This window comes from Tachyglossus aculeatus, unplaced genomic scaffold (assembly GCF_015852505.1).
Source record: "Tachyglossus aculeatus isolate mTacAcu1 unplaced genomic scaffold, mTacAcu1.pri scaffold_67_arrow_ctg3, whole genome shotgun sequence".
Taxonomy (NCBI): Eukaryota; Metazoa; Chordata; class Mammalia; order Monotremata; family Tachyglossidae; genus Tachyglossus; species Tachyglossus aculeatus.
In genome coordinates this window covers 27442-47925 of record NW_024045091.1, presented here as the reverse complement: position 1 = coordinate 47925, position 20484 = coordinate 27442, and the positions used below count along the sequence as shown (strand labels likewise).

Genomic DNA, 20484 nt, shown 5'->3' with positions numbered 1-20484 from the left:
AGTTGAGCCAGAACCAGGATGTGATTGATCTGTCATCTCATTCTCCTGCCATGTCTCTCCGAGCAGATTCTCTGGCCCCATGGTGAAGGGGAACCAAACCAGCGTCCCGATATTCCTCCTCCTGGGACTGTTTGACTGGGTGGAGCAGTGGCAGCTCTTCTTTGGGCTGTTCCTCTGGATGTACCTGCTTGGGGTCCTGGGGAACCTGCTCATCGTCCTGGCCGTCGGCTCCAACACGCACCTGCACACCCCCATGTATTTCTTCCTCATCAACCTCTCCCTGGCCGACGCCTGTCTATTATCTACCATGATCCCCAAGATGTTGGCCAACCTCCAGACCCAAGATAAGTCTATATCCTACGCTGGCTGCCTGGCCCAAATGTGTTTTTTCCTTCTCTTTTTAGGTCTAGACCATTTCCTCCTCACCGTGATGGCTTGTGATCGCTACCTGGCTATATGCCACCCCCTCCACTACACCACCATCATGACCCCAAGGCTCTGTGCCCTGATGGTTGCTGGGTCCTGGAGTGTCAGTGGCCTTGATGCCCTGGTTCACACATTATTGGTGGTTCCGCTATCTTTCTGTACAGACAATGAAATCCTTCACTTTTTCTGTGAGCCTAACAGGGTCCTAAAGCTTTCCTGCACAGACACTTTGATCAATGATGTATTGCTGTATGTGCTGACAGTTATATTGGGTATTATTCCCGTTATGGGTATCCTTTTCTCTTACACCCGCATCATAACCACCATACTGAGAGTCCCATCTGCCGAAGGAAGATATAAAGCCTTCAACACCTGTTGCTCACATCTATCAGGGGTCTCCTTATTCTATGGCACTAGTTTTGGGGTCTACCTCAGCCCCGTATCTACCCAAGCATCATGGAAGGGCTCGATAGCCTCCGTGATGTACACGGTGGTCACCCCCATGCTGAACCCCTTCATCTACAGCCTGAGGAACAAAGACATGAAAGAGGCTCTGAGAAATGTGTTCAGAGGGAAAACTGTCTTCATGCAAAGACCGTGATTCATTCTGCTGCATCCTGGAAGGAAGCAGGATCTGATGGAACAAGCTTTTGAGTCATAAATCCTCTTTGATTGAGACAGATCACCATTTTTGAGAACAGAACATGTTTGTCAAAATCCATTCTTGTTAGGGTCAAGTGCATTGGCTGTCCCCTACTCCCTTTCCCTTCTGTGTTACCTCTGCCTTTGGATTTGTACACTTTTATTATTCATTCATTCAATCATATTTATTGAGCACTTACTGTGTGCAGAGCACTGTACTAAGCACTTGGGAAGTACAAGTTGGCAACATATAGAGACGGTCCCTACCCAACAGTGGGCTCACAGTCTAGGAGGGGGAGACAGAGAACAAAACAAATAGAATAAATATGTACAAATAAAAAGGAGTAATAAATACATACAAACTTATATGTATATATATATATATACAGGTGCTGTGGGGAGGGGAAGGAGGTATGGCAGGGGGGATGGGGAGGAGGGGGAGAGGAAGGAGGGGGCTCAGTTTGGGAAGGCCTCCTGGAGGAGGTGAGCTCCCAGTAGGGCTTTGAAGGGAGGAAGAGAGCTAGCTTGGCTTAATCTTTGGAGCCGCAAGACCAGAAAGTTGGCAGAGGCTCAGCTCTGAATGTGACCCGTTTTGACCCTGGAGAAACAATTCCAAGCAATCTCTTCAAAGAGACCCCTTGAGTTACTGTGAGTAGGAGACCCCTGGAGTTACTGTGAGTGGTTTTGGTCACCCTTGAACCAATGCTTTGACAAGGGCTCTCTTGGACCGAGTTGGATGTATCACATCCCCTCCCAGAAGAGGCTGGGGTTGCCAATAGCCATTTTGGGCCCATCTGGATGGGGCTTAAACCTGGAAGACTCCCAGGTCTAGGATGTATCTGGGCTCTGGTGGCTTGTGGGAAAGGATGGAAAGAACCTGTTGCCTCTTTTTTCCAGATGGATCTTTCCTTTTTTACCCCCACCCTCCACAATGGGAGACTACATCTGTCAGAAATTCTATGGTAAAGCTTGCTCCTTTTGAGGATGTAGACTCAAGAAGAGGAAGTGAGTAGGCCTCACAAAAGGGTGTTTAGTACAGTGGTAGTATTGTACTAACCACAGTAGTACACAGTAGCCACAGTGGGGTAGAACAGTGCACAGCACTGTATTAAGCACTTGGGAAGTACAAGTTGGCAACAAATAGAGACGGTCCCTTCTCAACAACGGGCTCACAGTCTAGTCTGCACACAGTAGACACTCAAAAAATATGACTGATTGATTGAAATGTAAATTGCCTATAATCATGGTATTTGCTGAGCACTTACTATGTTCCAAGCACTGTACTAAGCCCTCGGGTACATACAATTTGATCACATCGGATACAGTCCCTGTCCTGCAAATTGGGTTGCATTCTGATTATGTAATACCTGCTCAATGTCAATAAAGACTAGGCCTTGGGGACTTGTATATAGAGAGAAAATATGTTTTTGTCTCTTTTCTATGAAGAGAGGTATCTGTGAAATCTGTCTGGGCATGAGCCCATTACCTTGTTTTGGGGAGGTTATTGAAGCAATTGGCTCTCTTCCCTAACCCACCTCTGAGCCCCAAGAGGGTAGGTTAGCAACAACCCTCCCCCAGCCTTCTGGATGCTTCCTGTGCCTCTGGAGGTGCTGGGGGGAGGTATCACAGAATACACATTTTGAGGGAGCACTAGCCAGAGGTATTGCCTAATGAGAGAATGAGGGGGTGAAGCAGTGTCAGTTCTCCTGTTAGCTGGGATGGTTTTGCTGAGGGAAGTGAAGTTCTGGGGAAGATGAAGGTGAAGCATGTCAGTTGCTCTGGCTCATCAGCCCCATAGAGAGCAGGGCAGAAGTGGTACTGTGCCTCCACAGTGGCTACAACAGGATGTGCCTTCTGCATAATTTCCTGGTACAAATCTGGAGCCAATCTCCTCTGAAACCAATGTGGAACATCACACAATCAATCAATCAATGGTATTTATAGAGCAAAGCACTGTACTAAGTGCTTGAAAGAGATTTGGAAGACATATTCCCCATCCACATGGAGTTTAGAGTCTAGAAGATGATAATATTCAGGATGTGCACAGCATCGTTCGAAGAGTTGAATGGGATTTCTTCCATATTACCTCATTTTATCTTCACTCCATCCCCATGGAGATAGGGTGGAGAGGTTACAAGCTTAGCTTAACAAAAGGGGAAATTGAGGCACAGAGAGGCTTGGTGACTTACCCAAGGTCACACATTTAAACAATAGAAGAGCCAGGACTAGGGCCATGTCTTCTCACTTTTAGCCTTGTAATCTTTCTACTCACAGAGGAAACTCTATTCTGGAGTCCTAGTCATTAGCACAGCATCTTACATGGCTAGTATACCTAAATTCTGGCAAGTAACTGGGAACATCTGGCTGTCTTGAGAACTTCAGGTCCCTGACGTTACTGCCTTAAAGTAGAGCCAGTCGTGTCAGCTTGGAAGATAGCTTGTCTGACCCTTTATCTGTTACCAGTTGGGCTTGGTAGTCCAATTCTTGTTTAGTCTTTTCAACAAATTCTATGTTGTCTTGATGGAAACTAGTTATGGAATACAATTCCTTTCCCTGAGTAAGTTCTTCCAATACACATGGCATTAACATAATTAGAAAGCATTCATTGAGAAGCTGCTATGTAGCGATGGCTTCAATGGTAGAGTATAAGCTCCTTGTGGGCAGGGAATGTGTCTTGCGTTTCTGTTTTATTTTCCCAAGTGCTTAGAACAACACACAGTGCCCAGTGCTTAGAACAATGTCTGACACATAGTAAGCACTTAATGATGATGGTATTTGTTAAGTTCTTACCGTGTGCCAAGGACTGTTCTAAGCGCTGGGGTAAATACAAGGTAATCAGGTTGTCCCACGTGGGGCTCACAGTCTTAATCCCTGTTTTACAGATGAGGTAACTGAGGCACAGAGAAGTGAAGTGATTGGCCCAAAGTCACCCAGCTGGTAAGTGGTGGAGCTGGGATCAGAACCCACAACCTTTTCTCCGGAGCCCGGGCTCTTGCCACTAAGCCACGCTGCTTCTTAATAAAGACCCGAAAAACAAAAAACAAACCATAATTATGACGATCATGAAGATGATGATAATCTAATTCATTCATTCATTCAATAGTATTTCTTGATCACTTACTGTGTGCAAACCACATTACTAAGCGCTTGGGAGAGTACAATACAACAATCAATGGGCATATTCCCTGTCCACATGAGCTTATGTCTCTTCTCTGATAAGAAGGTTATGGAGATTATCGGTTGCCATGGATATCCTTATCATCATAATCATCATTGCTATTTATTGTCTACTGTATGAAGTCTACTGTATTAGGCACTTGACATCAAATCTCGTTACATCCAGAGCCCCACCTGCAATCAACAAACAGAGGTCTGATGGGTAGCCTGGATAAGGACCAGGATAAGGCATCTGAATCCCTCCATTATAGCCCAGAGGAGCTGGGACAGAGATCAGGCACTTAGTGTTTGTTTGGTTTTTAATTCATCAATCATACCTATCGAGTGCTTACTATATGCAGAGCACTGTTTCTAACAAGGAGCTTGGGACTTGAGGAACGGTGTCCCAGGGGCCCAGATACTCCTGCAAATAGTCTTGCCTTGAGCCCGCTCTCTCCCACACTACCTTGTGGGCGAGGAGACATGATTTCAGATTGCAACAGCCTTGCTTAGGAACTCTGAGCAGGGCAATTCTTGCAGCCAAGAGGAGACAAATAAAAGACAGAAGCCCCTGTACTCAGAGCCAGAGGCCGGCACAGACATTCCAGGTAAGAGCTTCCTCAGAAGAAGGACAGCCCCAGCAGTATCTTTGGCACCCTGGGCAAGTCTCCTGCAGTGAATTACTTGGAAAATAGGAGGAGTTTGATATAATTGGCATTTCTGAAATATGGGGAAGTAAAGAAAAGCAGTTGCTGAATGCAGTAGAGGTAAAAGACATGTTCCTTACCATAAAAGAGTTTACAATCTAATGTGGAAGCCAGGCAGATACATTATTTACAATCAGTGGAGTAGGATGAAGGATGATACAGATAAAACTGGAATAATAAGGGAATGGAAAAATGGATAAGAGAATAAAATGAAAACAAAAAAAGGATGAAGATCATACTATACAGTCGGTTGTCCTAAAACACATGTCTTCACTATGTGTTCTGGATAGAACACAGTTTTTGGAAGAATTAGCGAACAGTCTTCCCAAAACACACATCTTCTCTGGATAATATGAGATGCAGTACAGGAAGCGACGAACATAATGGAAGTACTATAATGTGAGTTTTCCTTCATGCGGGGTTCTTCAAATACATAATGCTGATGAAAGTTAGTGAAAGCTGCATGTGAGTTAATAAACGCTTAGGTGTATTCTAAGAAGATGTGAGTTGGGATGGTGGGCCTCAATCAGGGACAACATCCTGGAGGAAGAGGGATTTCAGGAGAGCTATGAAGCTGGGGAGAGTTGAAGGGAGAATGAATTCTTGGCAAGGGAAAGGGAGTGAGGAATCAATCAGTTGGAGGAGAGGCAAGAGAGTGGCACAGATTTGGAAAGGCTGTGGGAGACATTCTCTTGAAAGCTGGTAAGAAGGAGAGGGTGGAAGGAGAGATAGAAGAGCATCATGGAGGTTGAAGGTGGGTCTTGGGCAAGTTGGGTCTGATGCTTTCGATTTCACCAGCAAAGGAGATGACAAGGTCATCGGAGATTAGGGAAGGAGGAAGTGAAATTAGAGTTTTTGGATAGGGTAAATGACTCTATTCTGGGACAGTTAGTCTTAGAGCCAACATGGAAAAATTACACATTGAATTGTATTATGAATCGTGTGCTGGACCTAGTGCAGGAGATAGAAGAATCGCTCTGCCCTAGTGATCATGACTTGTGAACATTTAACATTCTTGCTGGGGAAGAAATCCACAAACTAGCAATCGTGGGCTATTGAATTTCTAAAAAAAAATTACAAAACATTGACCTTAGTGAGGAAAAAGCTGACCTGGGGAGTTAAAAAAAAAAAGGAGTAACTTACTCGAAGCCAGGAAGGTATTCAAAAGCACCCTTTTATAAACCCAGGTAAGAACCAAAAAAAAGCAGGTAACAAAACAAAATTCCTTCATGGCTACCTGGAATAATAAGAATAATAAATGATGGCATTTATTAAGTGCTTATTATGTGCCAGATTCTGTGAAATCTGTGAGCTGTTGTTCATAACGGCAATAATAACAATAATTATGATGATGGGACTTGATAAGCGCTTACTATGTGCAAAGCACTGTTCTAAGCACTGGGGTAGATACAAGGTTATCAGGTTGTCCCACGTGGGGCTCACAGTCTTAATCCCCATTTTACAGATGAAGGAACTGAGGCACAGAGAAGTTAAGTGACTTGCCATAATAACAATAATAATGATGATTCATTCATTCAGTCATATTTATTAAGCACTTACTGTGTGCAGGGCACTGTACTAAGCGCTTGGAATGTACAAGTTGGCAACACGTAGAGACGGTCCCTACCCAACAGTGGGCTCACAGTCTAGAAGGGGGAGACAGACAACAAAACAAAACATATTAACAAAATAAAATAAATAGAATATGTACAAGTAAAATAAATAGAGTAATAAATATGTTTGAACATATATACATATATACAGGTGCTGTGGGGAGGGGAAGGAGGTAAGGCAGGGGGATGGGGAGGGGGAGGAGGGGGAGAGGAAGGAAGCACTTACTATGTGGAAAGTACTGTTCTGAGCACTGGGGTAGATACAAGGTTATCAGGTTGTCCCAAGTGAGGCTAACAGTCTTAATCCCCATTTTACAGATGAGGTAACTGAGGCACAGAGAAGTTAAGTGACTTGCCCAAAGTCACACATTTGACAAGTGGTGGAGCCAGGATTAGAACTCATGACCTCTGACTCCCAAGTCCATGCTTTTTGCACAAAGCCACGCTACTTCCCTACCAGGATGAATGGTATTTAGGGGATTGGACATCATGATTGGAAATCACACATGATTCTCAGTGACCGAGTTCTTATCCTGGATTTGGAGAAGGCCCAGGAGAGTACAGTAATGGGGAAGAAAGTCTGGGAGTGGAGTGTCTGAAGAAAGTGGGATTTTTCAGTCGGGTGAGGAGAAACCTGAGGGGCCACTGATGATGGGCTCTGAATCTCTGATGGGGCGTTCCATGCAGAATGGGGAGCAGGAGACTGGGAGAGCCCAGTGCTATGCCTGGGGGTAGGGCGGAATTGCATTTCCAAGTGCTTGGTACAGTGCTCTGCACACAGTAAGCACTCAATCAATGCTATCGAATGAATCTGCTGTACCCTGTGCTGGCACACACACAGGCCCAGGAAGGGCAGACCCAGGACCCCAGGAAGGCTGGAGAGTGGGAGTGGGAGAATTTTAGATGAACGAGATGTCCAGCCAGACCCCAGGCGTCCTAACCACCTTTCCAATAGAGCTGGGCCGGTCTGAAGTGGAGTGATAGGGTCTCTCCACTGTTTACTCTGCCCATGTTAACCTCCCTCCCCCTCAACACAGACACACACACACACACACACACACACACATTAAACCGCATAGAATGTAGGTTCAGGCAGAACCAGGATGTGATTGATCTGTCATCTCATTCTCCTGCCATGTCTCTCCCAGCAGATTCTCTGGCCCCATGGTGAAGGGGAACCAAACCAGCGTCCCGATATTCCTCCTCCTGGGACTGTTTGACTGGGTGGAGCAGTGGCAGCTCTTCTTCGGGCTGTTCCTCTGGATTTACCTGCTTGGGGTCCTGGGGAATCTACTCATCATCCTGGCCGTCGGCTCCGACCCGCACCTGCACACCCCCATGTATTTCTTCCTCATCAATCTCTCCCTGGCCGACACCTGTCTATTATCTACCATGATCCCCAAGATGTTGGCCATCCTCCAGACCCAAGATAAATCAATATCGTATGCTGGCTGCCTGGCCCAAATGTTTTTTTTTCCTTCTGTTTGCAGGTCTAGACCATTTCCTCCTCACTGGGATGGCTTGTGATCGCTACCTGGCTATATGCCACCCCCTCCACTACACCACCATCATGAACCCACAGCTCTGTGCCCTGATGGTTGGTGGGTCCTGAAGTGTCAGTAGCCTTGATGCCCTGGTTCACACATTATTGGTGGTTCCGCTATCTTTTTGTACAGACAATGAAATCCTTCACTTTTTCTGTGAGCCTAACAGGGTCCTAAAGCTTTCCTGCACAGACACTTTGATCAATGATGTATTGCTGTATGTGCTGACAGTTATATTGGGTATTATTCCCGTTGTGGGTATCATTTTCTCTTACACCCGCATCATAACCACCATACTGAGAGTCCCATCTGCCAAAGGAAGATATAAAGCCTTCAACACCTGTTGCTCACATCTATCAGGGGTCTCCTTATTCTATGGCACTAGTTTAGGGGTCTACCTCAGCCCCGTATCTACCCAAGCATCATGAAAGGGCTCGATAGCCTCCGTGATGTACACGGTGGTCACCCCCATGCTGAACCCCTTCATCTACAGCCTGAGGAACAAAGACATGAAAGAGGCTCTGAGAAATGTGTTCAGAGGGAAAACTGTCTTCATGTAAAGACTGTGATTCTGGAAGGAAGCAGTATCTGAGGGAACAAGCTTTTAGTCATGCATCCTCTTTGAGTGAGACTGATCACCATTTTTGAGAACGGAACACATTTGTCGAAATCCATTCTTGTTTGGGTCAAGTGCACTGGCCGTCCCCAGTCACCATCGTTATCATCTGCTTTGTGGTGGATGGAGTCTCCTATTGAGTTCTAGGTCCTGAGACTTCAGGACTTTAAACGTGTGTAGAGGAGTTAACTTTAGTGCTAGCGGTTTGTACCGTGCCACTCGCACACTCTTGTTGCTTGTGCTATAAAAGGTTTTTTAGGAAGTGAGCAGGTTTGATTTGTGGCCAAAGTGACTAAGACACAGTGTCTATGCTATGTTGTAATGTCGTAGCTTCGCAGGTGGTTGCCTTGCACTGCTCATTGATCACGATAACCAACTAATTTCAGGATAACTGCTGGATCTGTCTACCTAGCAGATCAACCTCAGTTGTTTTTTTAGGTCAGAAAGATCCTTAGTGATGGCATAATCTCAGGTGGCAGAACCGGCACCAGAACCCATGTCTCCGGATTCCCAGTGCAGACTCACGGACAGACACATGATCAGGCCCTCACACAAAAATGAAAGGTGGGCTTCTATTCTCTGTCATTCACTCTTGGAGGAGCCTATTCACTTGATGATGCCACTGGCTGGAGCTCAGCCTATTCTGGCGAAGAACTGACTCTAAGGGGAGGTTAGAAGGCCAGCGAAAAATGGAAATGAGCCAAAGGCAGCTCTCTCTTTGCTTCCTTGCTCCAAACTGAAAAGTGTCGTGGGTTCAAATCACAGAAGAAGTTATGCAAAAGGCTTTCCACAAGGAGAAAAAAAATAAGTGGATGTTGCTAGTATTGGGGTCACCCAGATTAAGTTATTGGAAAAGGCTAATCTGTGCTTAAACAAGTATTTTGTTAAGTACTCCCTTGTCTTTCCTCACTCCACTCAATACTCTGCTTGGCTGCCTGGGACATATTTCTAAAAAAAAAACTGTTCAATTTGTATTTCTCCATTTCGCAAGAACCTCCAGTAGTTGTCCATCCACCTCCGTATCAAATGGAAGCTCCTTTCCATTAGCATTAAAGCACTAAATTGCCTTGTTCCCTCCTCTCTTACCTTGCTGATTTCCTACTACAACAACAGCACATTCACTTTGCTCGTCCAACACCAACCTACTCACTGTACTTCGATCTTGGCCATCTCACCACCGATCCATTGCCCACATCCTGCCTCTGGCCTGGAAATCGCTCCCTCTTCATGTCCAAGAAACAATCACTCTCCTCCCCACCTTCAAAGCCTTATTAAAATCACATCTCCTCCAAGAGGCCTTCCCTGACTAAGCCCTCATTTCCCCTGCTCCCTCTCCTTTCTGTGTTGCTTATGCCTTTTGATTTGTACACTTTCATTAGTCATTCAGTTGTATTGATCGATCAGTTACAGTATGCAGAGCACTGTACTAAGTGCTTGGGAAGTACAAATCGGCAACATATAGAGATAATCATAATAATGATAATGATGGTATTTGTTAAGCACTTGCTATGTGCAAAGCACTTTTCTAAGCGCCGGGGGGATACAAGGCGATCAGGTTGTCCCACGTGGGGCTCACAATCTTAATCCCCATTTTACAAATGAGGGAACTGAAGCACAGAAAAGTTAAATGACTTGCCCAAAGTCACACAGCTGACAATTGGCAGAGCAGGGATTTGAACCCATGACCTCTGACTCCGAAGCCCGGGCTCTTTCCACTGAGCCATGCTGCTTCTCAGCGTCCCTACCCAGCAAAAGGCTCACAGTAAACATTTCATATTCCCTTCACCCTCTTCCCCATAGTACTTATGTACACATCTATAATTTATGTTAATATCTGTCTCCCCATCTAGACCATAAGCTCCTTGTAGTCAGGAAAAGTGTCTACCAACTCCGGTATATTGTAGTCTCCCAAGTGCTTAATACAGTGTTCTGCACACAGTAAACATTCAAGAAATATGATTGATTGATTGAAATGTCAATTGCCTATAATAATGGTATTTCCTAAGCACTTACTATGTTACAAGTACTGTACTAAGCCAGATACAGTCCCTGTCTCGCAAAGGGGGTTGCATTCTGATTATGTACTCCCTGCTCAAAGAGAATAAAGACTGGGACTTGGGTACTTTTATATTTAGAGAAAATATGTTTTTGTCTCTTTTTTATAAAGAGGGGTATCTGTGAAATCTGTCTGGGCATGAGCCCATTACCTCGTTTTGGGGAGTTTATTGAAGCAATTTGCTCTCTTCCCTAACCCACTGCTGAACCCTGAGAGGGTACGTTAGCAACAACCCTCCCCCAGCCTTCTGGATGCTTCCCGTGCCTCTGGAGGTGCAGTGGGCAGGTTTCACAGAATACCCATTTTTGGGGAGCACTAGCCAGAGGTATTGCCTAATGAGAGAGTGAGAGGGTGAAGCAGTTTGAGTTCTCCTGTTAGCTGGGGTGGTTTTGCTGAGGGAAGTAAAGTCCTGGGGTATATGATGGTGAAACACCTCGGTTGCCCCTGGCTCATCGGCCCCATAGGGAGCAGGGCAGAAGTGGTACTGTGCCTCCACAGTGGCTACAACATGATGTGCCATCTGCATAATTTTCTGGTACAAATCTGGAGCCAATCTCCTCTGAAACCACTGTGGAACATCACACAATCAAGCAATCAATGATATTTATAGAGCAGAGCACTGTACTAAGTACTTGAAAGAGATTGAAGAGACATACGTTCCCTGCCCATAACCAGTTTACAATCTAGAGGATGGAGAGGAAGAGAAGGGGTGCCCACTACAGTCTAGTAGACTGTGGCACAACTCCAGCCCAGGCGCAGCCCATTCTGCGTCAGGATGACCTCTGCCCCGACCCATGGATCTGCTTTTCTGGTTCCCGTGGAAAGCCAGGGAGGTTATCGCACTGTGTGGTCAGGGCAGGGACAGCGCTGGAAGGCATGGCTTCCAGTGCAACCCCATCACTATGCAACCCGGAGGGGACGCAGGAAGGGGTGGGGTCAGGTGGCATGGGTGGTGAGGGCCAAGGGGTGGTATGTCCCAAGGTGACCCTGGGGTACTGGCCATCTCAAGGTCAAAAATCTCCAGTGGCTACCAGTCAACCTACGCATCAGGCAAAAACTCCTCACCCTGGGCTTCAAGGCTGTCCATCACCTCGCCCCCTCCTACCTCACCTCCCTTCTCTCCTTCTCCAGCCCAGCCCGCACCCTCCGCTCCTCTGCCGCTAACCTCCTCATTGGGCCTCGTTCTCGCCCGTCCTGCCGTCGACCCCCGGCCCACGTCCTCCCACTGGCCTGGAATGCCCTCCCTCCACACATCTGCCAAGCTAGCCCTCTTCCTCCCTTTAAAGCCCTACTGAGAGCTCACCTCCTCCAGGAGGCCTTCCCAGACTGAGCCCCCCTTTTTCCTCTCCTCCTCCCTATCCCCCCGGCCCTACCTCCTTCCCCTCCCCACAGCACCTGTATATGTATTTGTACAGATTTATTACTCTATGTATTTTACTTGTACATATTTACTATTCTATTTTTTTTGTTAATGATGTACATCTAGCCTTACTTCTATTTATTCTAATGACTTGACACCTGTCCACGTGTTTTGTTTTGTTGTCTGTCTCCCCCTTCTAGACTGTGAGCCCGTTGTTGGGTAGGGACTGTCTCTATATGTTGTTCACTTGTACTTCCCAAGCGCTTAGTACAGTGCTCTGCACACAGTAAGTGCTCAATAAATACGATTGAATGAATGAATGAATTTGGTAGACATCATCCCCATCCACATGGAGTTTAGAGTCTAGAAGATGACAGCATTCAGGATGTGCACAGCACCTTTCGAAGAGTTGAATGGGCTTTCTTCCATATTACCTCATTTTATCTTCACCTCATCCCCATGGAGATAGGGTGGAGAGGTTACTAGCCTGGTTTAACAAAAAGGGAAATTGAGGCACAGAGAGACTTGGTGACTTACCCAAGGTCACATATTTAAACATTAGAAGAGCCAGGATTAGGGTCATATCTTCTCACTTTTAGCCTTGTAATCTTTCTACTCATAGAGGAACCTCTATTCTTGTTTCCCAGTCATTAGTTAAGCATCTTACATTGCTAGTTTGCCTAAATTCTGGCAAGTACTGGAAACATCTGGCTGTCTTGAGAACTTCAAGTCCCTGATGTTACTACCTAAAAGTATAGCCAGTCATGTCAGCTTGGAAGATAACTTGTATGACCCTTTATTTGTTACCAGTTGCACTTGGTAGTCCAATTCTAGTTTAGTCTTTTCAACAAATTCTACATTGTCTTGATGGAAACTAGTTTTGGAATACAATTCTTTTCCTTGAGTTAATTCTTCCAATGCACCTGGCCTTAACATCATAAGAAAGCATTCATTCAGAAGCTGCTATGTAGTGATGGCTTAGATGGTAGAGTATAAACTCCTTGTGGGCAGGGAATGTGTCGCATTTCTGTTATATTTTCCCAAGTGCTTAGAACAGCGCACAGTGTCCAGTGCTTAGTACAGTGTCTGACACATAGTAAGCACTTAATGATGATGGTATTTGTTAAGTGCTTACTGTGTGCCAAGCACTGTTCTAAGTGCTGGAGTAGATACAAGGTAATCAGGCTGTCCCACGTGGGGCTCACAGTCTTAATCCCCATTTTACAGATGAGGTAACTGAGGCACAGAGAAGTGAAGTGATTGGCCCAAAGTCACCCAGTTGGTAAGCGGTGGAGCTGGGATCAGAACCCACAACCTTTTCTCCGGAGCCCGGGCTCTTGCCACTAAGCCACGCTGCTTCTTAATCAAGACCCAAAAAACAAAAAACAAACCATAATTATGACGATCATGAAGTTGATGATGATCTAACTCATTCATTCAATAATATTTATTGATCGCTTACTGCGTGCAAAGCACTTTACTAAGCACTTTGGAAAGTACAATGCAACAATAAATGGACATATTCCCTGTCCACAGTGAGCTTATGTCTCTTCTCTGATAAGGTTATGGAGATTATCGGTTGCCATTGACATCATCCTTATCATCATAATCATCATTGCTATTTATTGTCTACTGTATGAAGTATACTGTATTAGGCACTTGACATCAAATCTCATTACATCCAGAGCCCCACCTGAAATCAACAAACAGCTGTCTGATGTGTAGCCTGGATGGGGACCGGGATAAGGCATCTGAATCCCTCCATTATAGCCCAGAGGAGCTGGGACAGAGATCAGGCACTTAGTGTTTGTTTGTTATTAAATTCATCAATCATACCTATCGAGTGCTTACTATATGCAGAGCACTATTTCTAACAAGGAGCTTGGGATTTGAGGAACGGTGTCCCAGGGGCCCAGAGACTCCTGCAAATAGTATTTCCTCGAGCCCTGTTCCTCCTACAGTACCTTGTGGACAAGGAGACATGATTCCAGATTGCAACAGCCCTGCTTAGGAACTCTGAGCAGGGCAATTCTTGCAGCAAAGAGGAGATAAATGAAAGACAGAAGCCCCTGCACTCAGAGTCAGAAGCCGGCACGGACATTCCAGGTAAGTGCTACCTCAGGAGAAGGACAGCCCCAGCAGTATCTTTGGCTTCCTGGGCAAGTCTCCTGTGGTGAATTATTTGGAAAATAGGAAGAGTTTGATATAATTGGTATTTGTGAAATATGGGGAAGCAAAGAAAAGCAGTTGCTGAATGAAATAGAGGTAAAGGACATGGTCCTTACCATGAAAGAGTTTACAATCTACTGTGGAAGCCAGGCAGATACATTATTTACAATCAGTGAAGTAGGAGGAAGGATGACACAGATAAAACTGGAATAAGAAGGGGATGGAAAAATGGATGAGAATAAAATGAAAACAAAAATAAGATGAAGATCATACTACACAGTCAGTTGTACTAAAACACGTCTTCACTATATGTTTTGGATAGACCACAATTTTGAAAGAATTAGGGAACAGTCTTCCCAAAAGACACATCTCCTCTGGATACGATGAGATGCAGTAAAGGAAGCGATGAACATAATGGAAGTACTATAATGTGAGTTTTCCTTCATGCGGGGTTCTTTAAGTACATAGTGCTAATGAAAGTTAGTGAAAGCTCCATGTGAGTTAATAAACGCTTAGGTTTATGCTAAGATGACATGAGCTGGGATGGTGGGTCTCAATCAGGGACAACATCCTGGAGGAAGTGGGATTTCAGGAGAGCTATGAAGCTGGAGAGTTGAAGGGAGAATGAATTCTGGGCAAGGGAAAGGGAGTGAGGAATCAATCAGTTGGGGGAGAGGCAAGAGAGAGGCACAGATTTGGAAAGGCTGTGGGAGACTTTCTCTTGAAAGCTGGTAAGAAGGAGAGGGTGGAAGGAGAGATAGAAGAGCATCATGGAGGTTGAACGTGGGTCTTGGGTAAGTTAGGTCTGATGCTTTCGATTTCACCACAAAGGAGATGACAAGGTCATTGGAGATTAGGGAAGGAGGAAGTGAAATTAGAGTTTTTGGAGAGGACAAATGACTCTTTTCTGGGACAGTTAGTCCCAGTGCAGGAGATAGAAGAATCACTCTGCCATAGCGATCATGACTTGTGAACATTTGACATTCTTGCTTGGAAAGAAATCCACAAACTAACAATCGTGGTAGATTGAATTTCAAAAAAAAATTTTACAAAACATAGACCTTAGTGAGGAAAAAGCTGACGGGGGAATTAAAAAAAAGAAAGGAGTGACTTACTCGAAGCCAGGAAGGTATGAAAAAGCACCCTTTTATAAGCCCAGGTAAGAACCAAAAAAAGCAGGTAATCAAACAAAATTCCTTCATGGCTAACTGGAATAATAAGAATAATAAATGATGGTATTTATTAAGCGCTTATTATGTGCCAGATTCTGTGAAATCTGTGAGCTGCAGCTGATAATGGCAATAATAACAATAATAATGATGATGGTACTTGATAAGCACTTACTATGTGCAAAGCACTGTTCTAAGTCCTGGGGTAGATACAATCAATCAATCAATCAATCAATCGTATTTATTGAGCGCTTACTGTGTGCAGCGCACTGTACTAAGCGCTTGGGAAGTACAAGTTGGCAACATATAGAGACAGTCCCTACCCAACAGTGGGCTCACAGTCTAAAAGGGGGAGACAGAGAACAAAACCAAACATACTAACAAAATAAAATAAATAGAATAGATATGTACAAGTAAAATAAATAAATAAATAGAGTAATAAATATGTACAAACATATATACATATATACAGGTGCTGTGGGGAAGGGAAGGAGGTAAGATGGGGGATGGAGTGGGGGACGAGGGGGAGAGGAAGGAAGGGGCTCAGTCTGGGAAGGCCTCCTGGAGGAGGTGAGCTCTCAGTAGGGCCTTGAAGGGAGGAAGAGAGCTAGCTTGGCGGATGGGCAGAGGGAGGGCATTCCAGGCCCGGGGGATGACGTGGGCTGGGGGTCGATGGCGGGACAGGCGAGAACGAGGTAAGGTGAGGAGATTAGCGGCAGAGGAGCGGAGTGTGCAGGCTGGGCTGTAGAAGGAGAGAAAGGAGGTGAGGTAGTAGGGGGTGAGGTGATGGAAAGCCTTGAAGCCCAGGGTGAGGAGTTTCTGCCTGATGCGCAGATTGATTGGTAGCCATTGGAGATTTTTGAGGAGGGGAGTAACATACCCAAAGCGTTTCTGGACAAAGACAATCCGGGCAGCAGCATGAAGTATGGATTGAAGTGGGGAGAGACACGAGTATGGGAGATCAGAGAGAAGGCTGATGCAGTAGTCCAGACGGGATAAGATGAGAGCTTGAACGAGCAGGGTAGCTGTATGGATGGAGAGGAAAGGGCGGATCTTGGCAATGTTGCGGAGCTGAGACTGGCAGGTTTTGGTCATGGCTTGGATGTGAGGGGTGAATGAGAGAGCGGAGTCGAGGATGACACCAAGGTTGCGGGCTTGTGAGACGGGAAGGATGGTAGTGCCGTCAACAGAGATGGGAAAGTCAGGGAGAGGGCAGGGTTTGGGAGGGAAGACTAGGAGTTCAGTCTTGGACATGTTGAGTTTTAGGTGGCGGGCCGACATCCAGATGGAGATGTCCTGAAGGCAGGAGGAGATGCGAGCCTGGAGAAAGGGGGAGAGAGAAGGGGCAGAGATGTAGATCTGGGTGTCATCAGCGTAGAGATGATAGTTGAAGCCGTGGGAGCGAATGAGGTCACCAAGGGAGTGCGTGTAGATCGAGAACAGAAGGGGACCAAGAACTGAACCTTGGGGAACCCCCACAGTAAGGGGATGGGAGGGGGAGGAGGAGCCTGCAAAAGAGACTGGGAATGAGCGACTGGAGAGATAAGAGGAGAACCAGGAGAGGACAGAGTCTGTGAAGCCAAGGTCAGATAGCGTGTTGAGGAGAAGGGGGTGGTCCACAGTGTGGACAGGGTTATCAGGTTGTCCCACGTGGGGCTCAGAGTCTTAATCCCCATTTTACAGGTGAGGGAACAGAGGCACAGAGAAGTTAAGTGACTTACCCAAAGTCACACGGTTGACAAGTGGTGGAGTGAGGATTAGAACCCATGACCTGTGACTCCGAAGTCCGTGCTTTTTACACAAAGCCACGCTGCTTCTCTACCAGGATGAATGGTATTTAGGGGATTGGACATCATGGAAAGAACAAGAGAAATCACTCATGATTCTCAGTGACCGAGTTCTTATCCTGGATTTAGAGAAGACCCAGGAGAGAACAGTGATGGGGAAGAAAGTCTGGGAGTGGATCGTCTGAAGAAACTGGGATTTTTCAGTCGGGTGAGAAGAAGCCTGAGGGGCCACTGATGATGGGCTCCGGGTCTCTGATGGGTCATTCCATGGAGAATGGTGAGCAGCCAGACTGGGAGAGCCCAGTGGTATGCTTGGGGGTAGAGTGGAATTGCATTTCCAAGTGCTTAATACAGTGCTCTGCACACAGTAAGCACTCAATAAATACTATTGAATGAATCTGCTTCACTCTGTGCTGGCACACACACAGGCCCAGGAAGGGCAGACCCAGGACCCCAGGAAGGCGGGAGAGCGGAAGTGGGAGAATTTCAGATGAACGAGATCTCCAGCCAGACCCCAGGCCTCCTAACCACCTTTCCAATAGAGCTGGGCCGGTCTGAAGTTGAGTGATGGGGCCTCTCCACTGTTTACTCTGCCCATGTTAACCTCCCTCCCCCCCAATACACACACACAAAAACACCCACACACACACCCACACACACTAAACCACATAGAATGTAGGTGGAGGCAGAACCAGGATGTGATTGATCTGTCATCTCATTCTCCTGCCATGTCTCTCCCAGCAGATTCTCTGGCCCCATGGTGAAGGGGAACCAAACCAGCGTCCCGATATTCCTCCTCCTGGGACTGTTTGACTGGGTGGAGCAGCGGCAGCTCTTCTTCAGGCTGTTCCTCTGGATGTACCTGCTTAGGGTCCTGGGGAACCTGCTCATCGTCCTGGCCGTCGGCTCCGACCCGCACCTGCACACCCCCATGTATTTCTTCCTCATCAATCTCTCCCTGGCCGACGCCTGTCTATCTACCATGATCCCCAAGATGTTGGCCAACCTCCAGACCCAAGATAAATCCATATCCTACGCTGGCTGCCTGGCCCAAATGTGTTTTTTCCTTCTCTTTGTAGGTCTAGACCATTTCCTCCTCACCGGGATGGCTTGTGATCGCTACCTGGCTATATGCCACCCCCTCCACTACACCACCATCATGACCCCACGGCTCTGTGCCCTGATGGTTGCTGGGTCCTGGAGTGTCAGTGGCCTTGATGCCCTGGTTCACACATTATTGGTGGTTCCGCTATCTTTCTGTACAGAAAATGAAATCCTTCACTTTTTCTTTGAGCCTAATCGGGTCCTAAAACTTTCCTGCACAGACACTTTGATCAATGATGTATTGCTGTATGTGCTGACTGTTATATTGGGTATTATTCCCTTTGTGGGTATCGTTTTCTCTTACACCCGCATCATAATCACCATACTGAGAGTCCCATCTGCCAAAGGAAGATATAAAGCCTTCAACACCTGTTGCTCACATCTATAAGGGGGTCTCTTTATTCTACGGCACTGGTTTAGGGTTCTACCTCAGCCCCATATCTACCCAAGCATCATGGAAGGGCTCGATAGCCTCCGTGATGTACACGGTGGTCACCCCCATGCTGAACCCCTTCATCTACAGCCTAAGGAACAAAGACATGAAAGAGGCTCTGAGAAATGTGTTCAGAGGGAAAACTGTCTTCATGCAAAGACTGTGATTCATTTTGCTGCGTCCTGGAAGGAAGCAGGATCTGATGGAACAAGCTTTTGCATCTTGAATCCTCTTTGAGTGAGACCGATCACCATTTCTGAGAACAGAATGCATTTGTCAAAATCCATTCTTGTTAGGGTCAAGTGCACTGGCCGTCCCCAGTCACTATCGTTATCATCTGCTTGGTGGTGGATGGAGTCTCCTATTGAGTCCTAGGTCCTGAGACTTCAGGGCTTTAAACGTGTGTAGAGGAGTTAATTTTAGTGCTAGGGGTTTGTGCCATGCCACTCACACACTCTTGTTGCTTGTGCTCAAAAAGGTTTTTTGGAAATGAGCAGGTTCAATTTACTGCCAAAGTGACAAAGACACAGTGCCTATGCTATCTTGTAATGTTGTAGCTTCGCAGTTGGTTGCCTTGCACTGCTCATTGATCACGATAACCAACTAATTTCAGGATATCTGCTGGATCTGTCTACTTTGCAGATCACCCTGGGTTGTTTTTTGAGGTCTGAAAGATCCTTAGTGATGGCATAATCCCAGGAGGCAGAACTGGCACCAGAACCCATGTCTCCGGATTCCCAGAGCAGACCCATGGACAGACATGTGATCAGACCCTCACAGAAAAATAGAAGTTGGGTTTCTATTCTCTGTCATTCACTCTTGGAGGAGCCTATTCACTTGATGATGACACTGGCTGGAGGTCAGCCTATTCCAGCAAAGAACTGGCTCCAAGGGGAGGTTAGAAGGCCACGGAAAAATGGAAATGAGCCAAAGGCAGCTCTCCCTTTGCCTCCTTGCTCCAACCTGAAGAGTGTCATGGGTTGAGATCACAAAAGAAGTTATGCAAAAGACTTTCCACAGGGAGGAAAAATAAGTGGATGTTGCTAGTATTGGGGTCACCCAGATTAAGTTATTGGAAAAGGGTAATCTGTGCTTAAACCAGTATTTTGTTAAGTGCTCCCTTGTCTTTCCTCACTCCACTCAATACTCAGCTCGGCTGCCTGGGACGTATTTCTAAAAAAAACTGTTCAATTTATATTTCTCCATTCCGCAAGAACGTCCAGTAGTTGTCCATCCACGTCCGTATTAAATGGAAACTCCTTTCCATTAGCTTAAAAGCACTAAATTACCTTTCCCTCCTCCCTTACCTTGCTGATTTCCTACTACAACCCAGCATGTTCACTTTGTTCAGCCAACACCAACCTACTCACCGTACTTCGATCTTGTCTATCTCACCTCTGACCCATTGCCCACATCCTGCCTCTGGCCTGGAATTCGCTCCCTCTTCATATCCAAGAAACAATCAATCTCCTCCCCACCTTCAACGCCATATTATAATCACATCTCCTCCAAGAGGCCTTCCCTGACTAAGCCCTCATTTCCCCTGCTCCCTCTCCCTCCTGTGTTGCCTATGCCTTTGGTTTTGTGCACTTTCATTAGTCATTCAATTGTATTTATTGAGCACTTACTGTGTGCAGAGCACTGTACTAAGCGCTTGGGAAGGACAAATCGGCAACACATAGAGATAATAATGATAATGATG

General features: G+C 46.1%; 1 protein-coding gene and 2 pseudogenes across 1 annotated transcript; all 3 read left to right on the top strand.

Annotated features, from left to right (window-relative positions):
• The first annotated feature begins 79 nt into the window (after positions 1-79).
• On the top strand, positions 80-1027 carry LOC119923944 (olfactory receptor 7A10-like). Its single transcript, XM_038743099.1, has one exon. The coding sequence runs from the start codon at positions 80-82 to the stop codon at positions 1025-1027; it is 948 nt and encodes a 315-aa protein (XP_038599027.1).
• A 6855-nt stretch (positions 1028-7882) lies between these two features.
• Positions 7883-15146, top strand: LOC119923943 (annotated as a pseudogene).
• A 3024-nt stretch (positions 15147-18170) lies between these two features.
• LOC119923938 lies at positions 18171-18873 on the top strand (annotated as a pseudogene).
• Positions 18874-20484: the final 1611 nt, after the last annotated feature.

Coding starts and splice junctions, on each gene's coding strand:
- LOC119923944 (XM_038743099.1), top strand. CDS start 80: ATGGTGAAGGGGAACCAAACCAGCGTCCCGATATTCCTCCTCCTGGGA.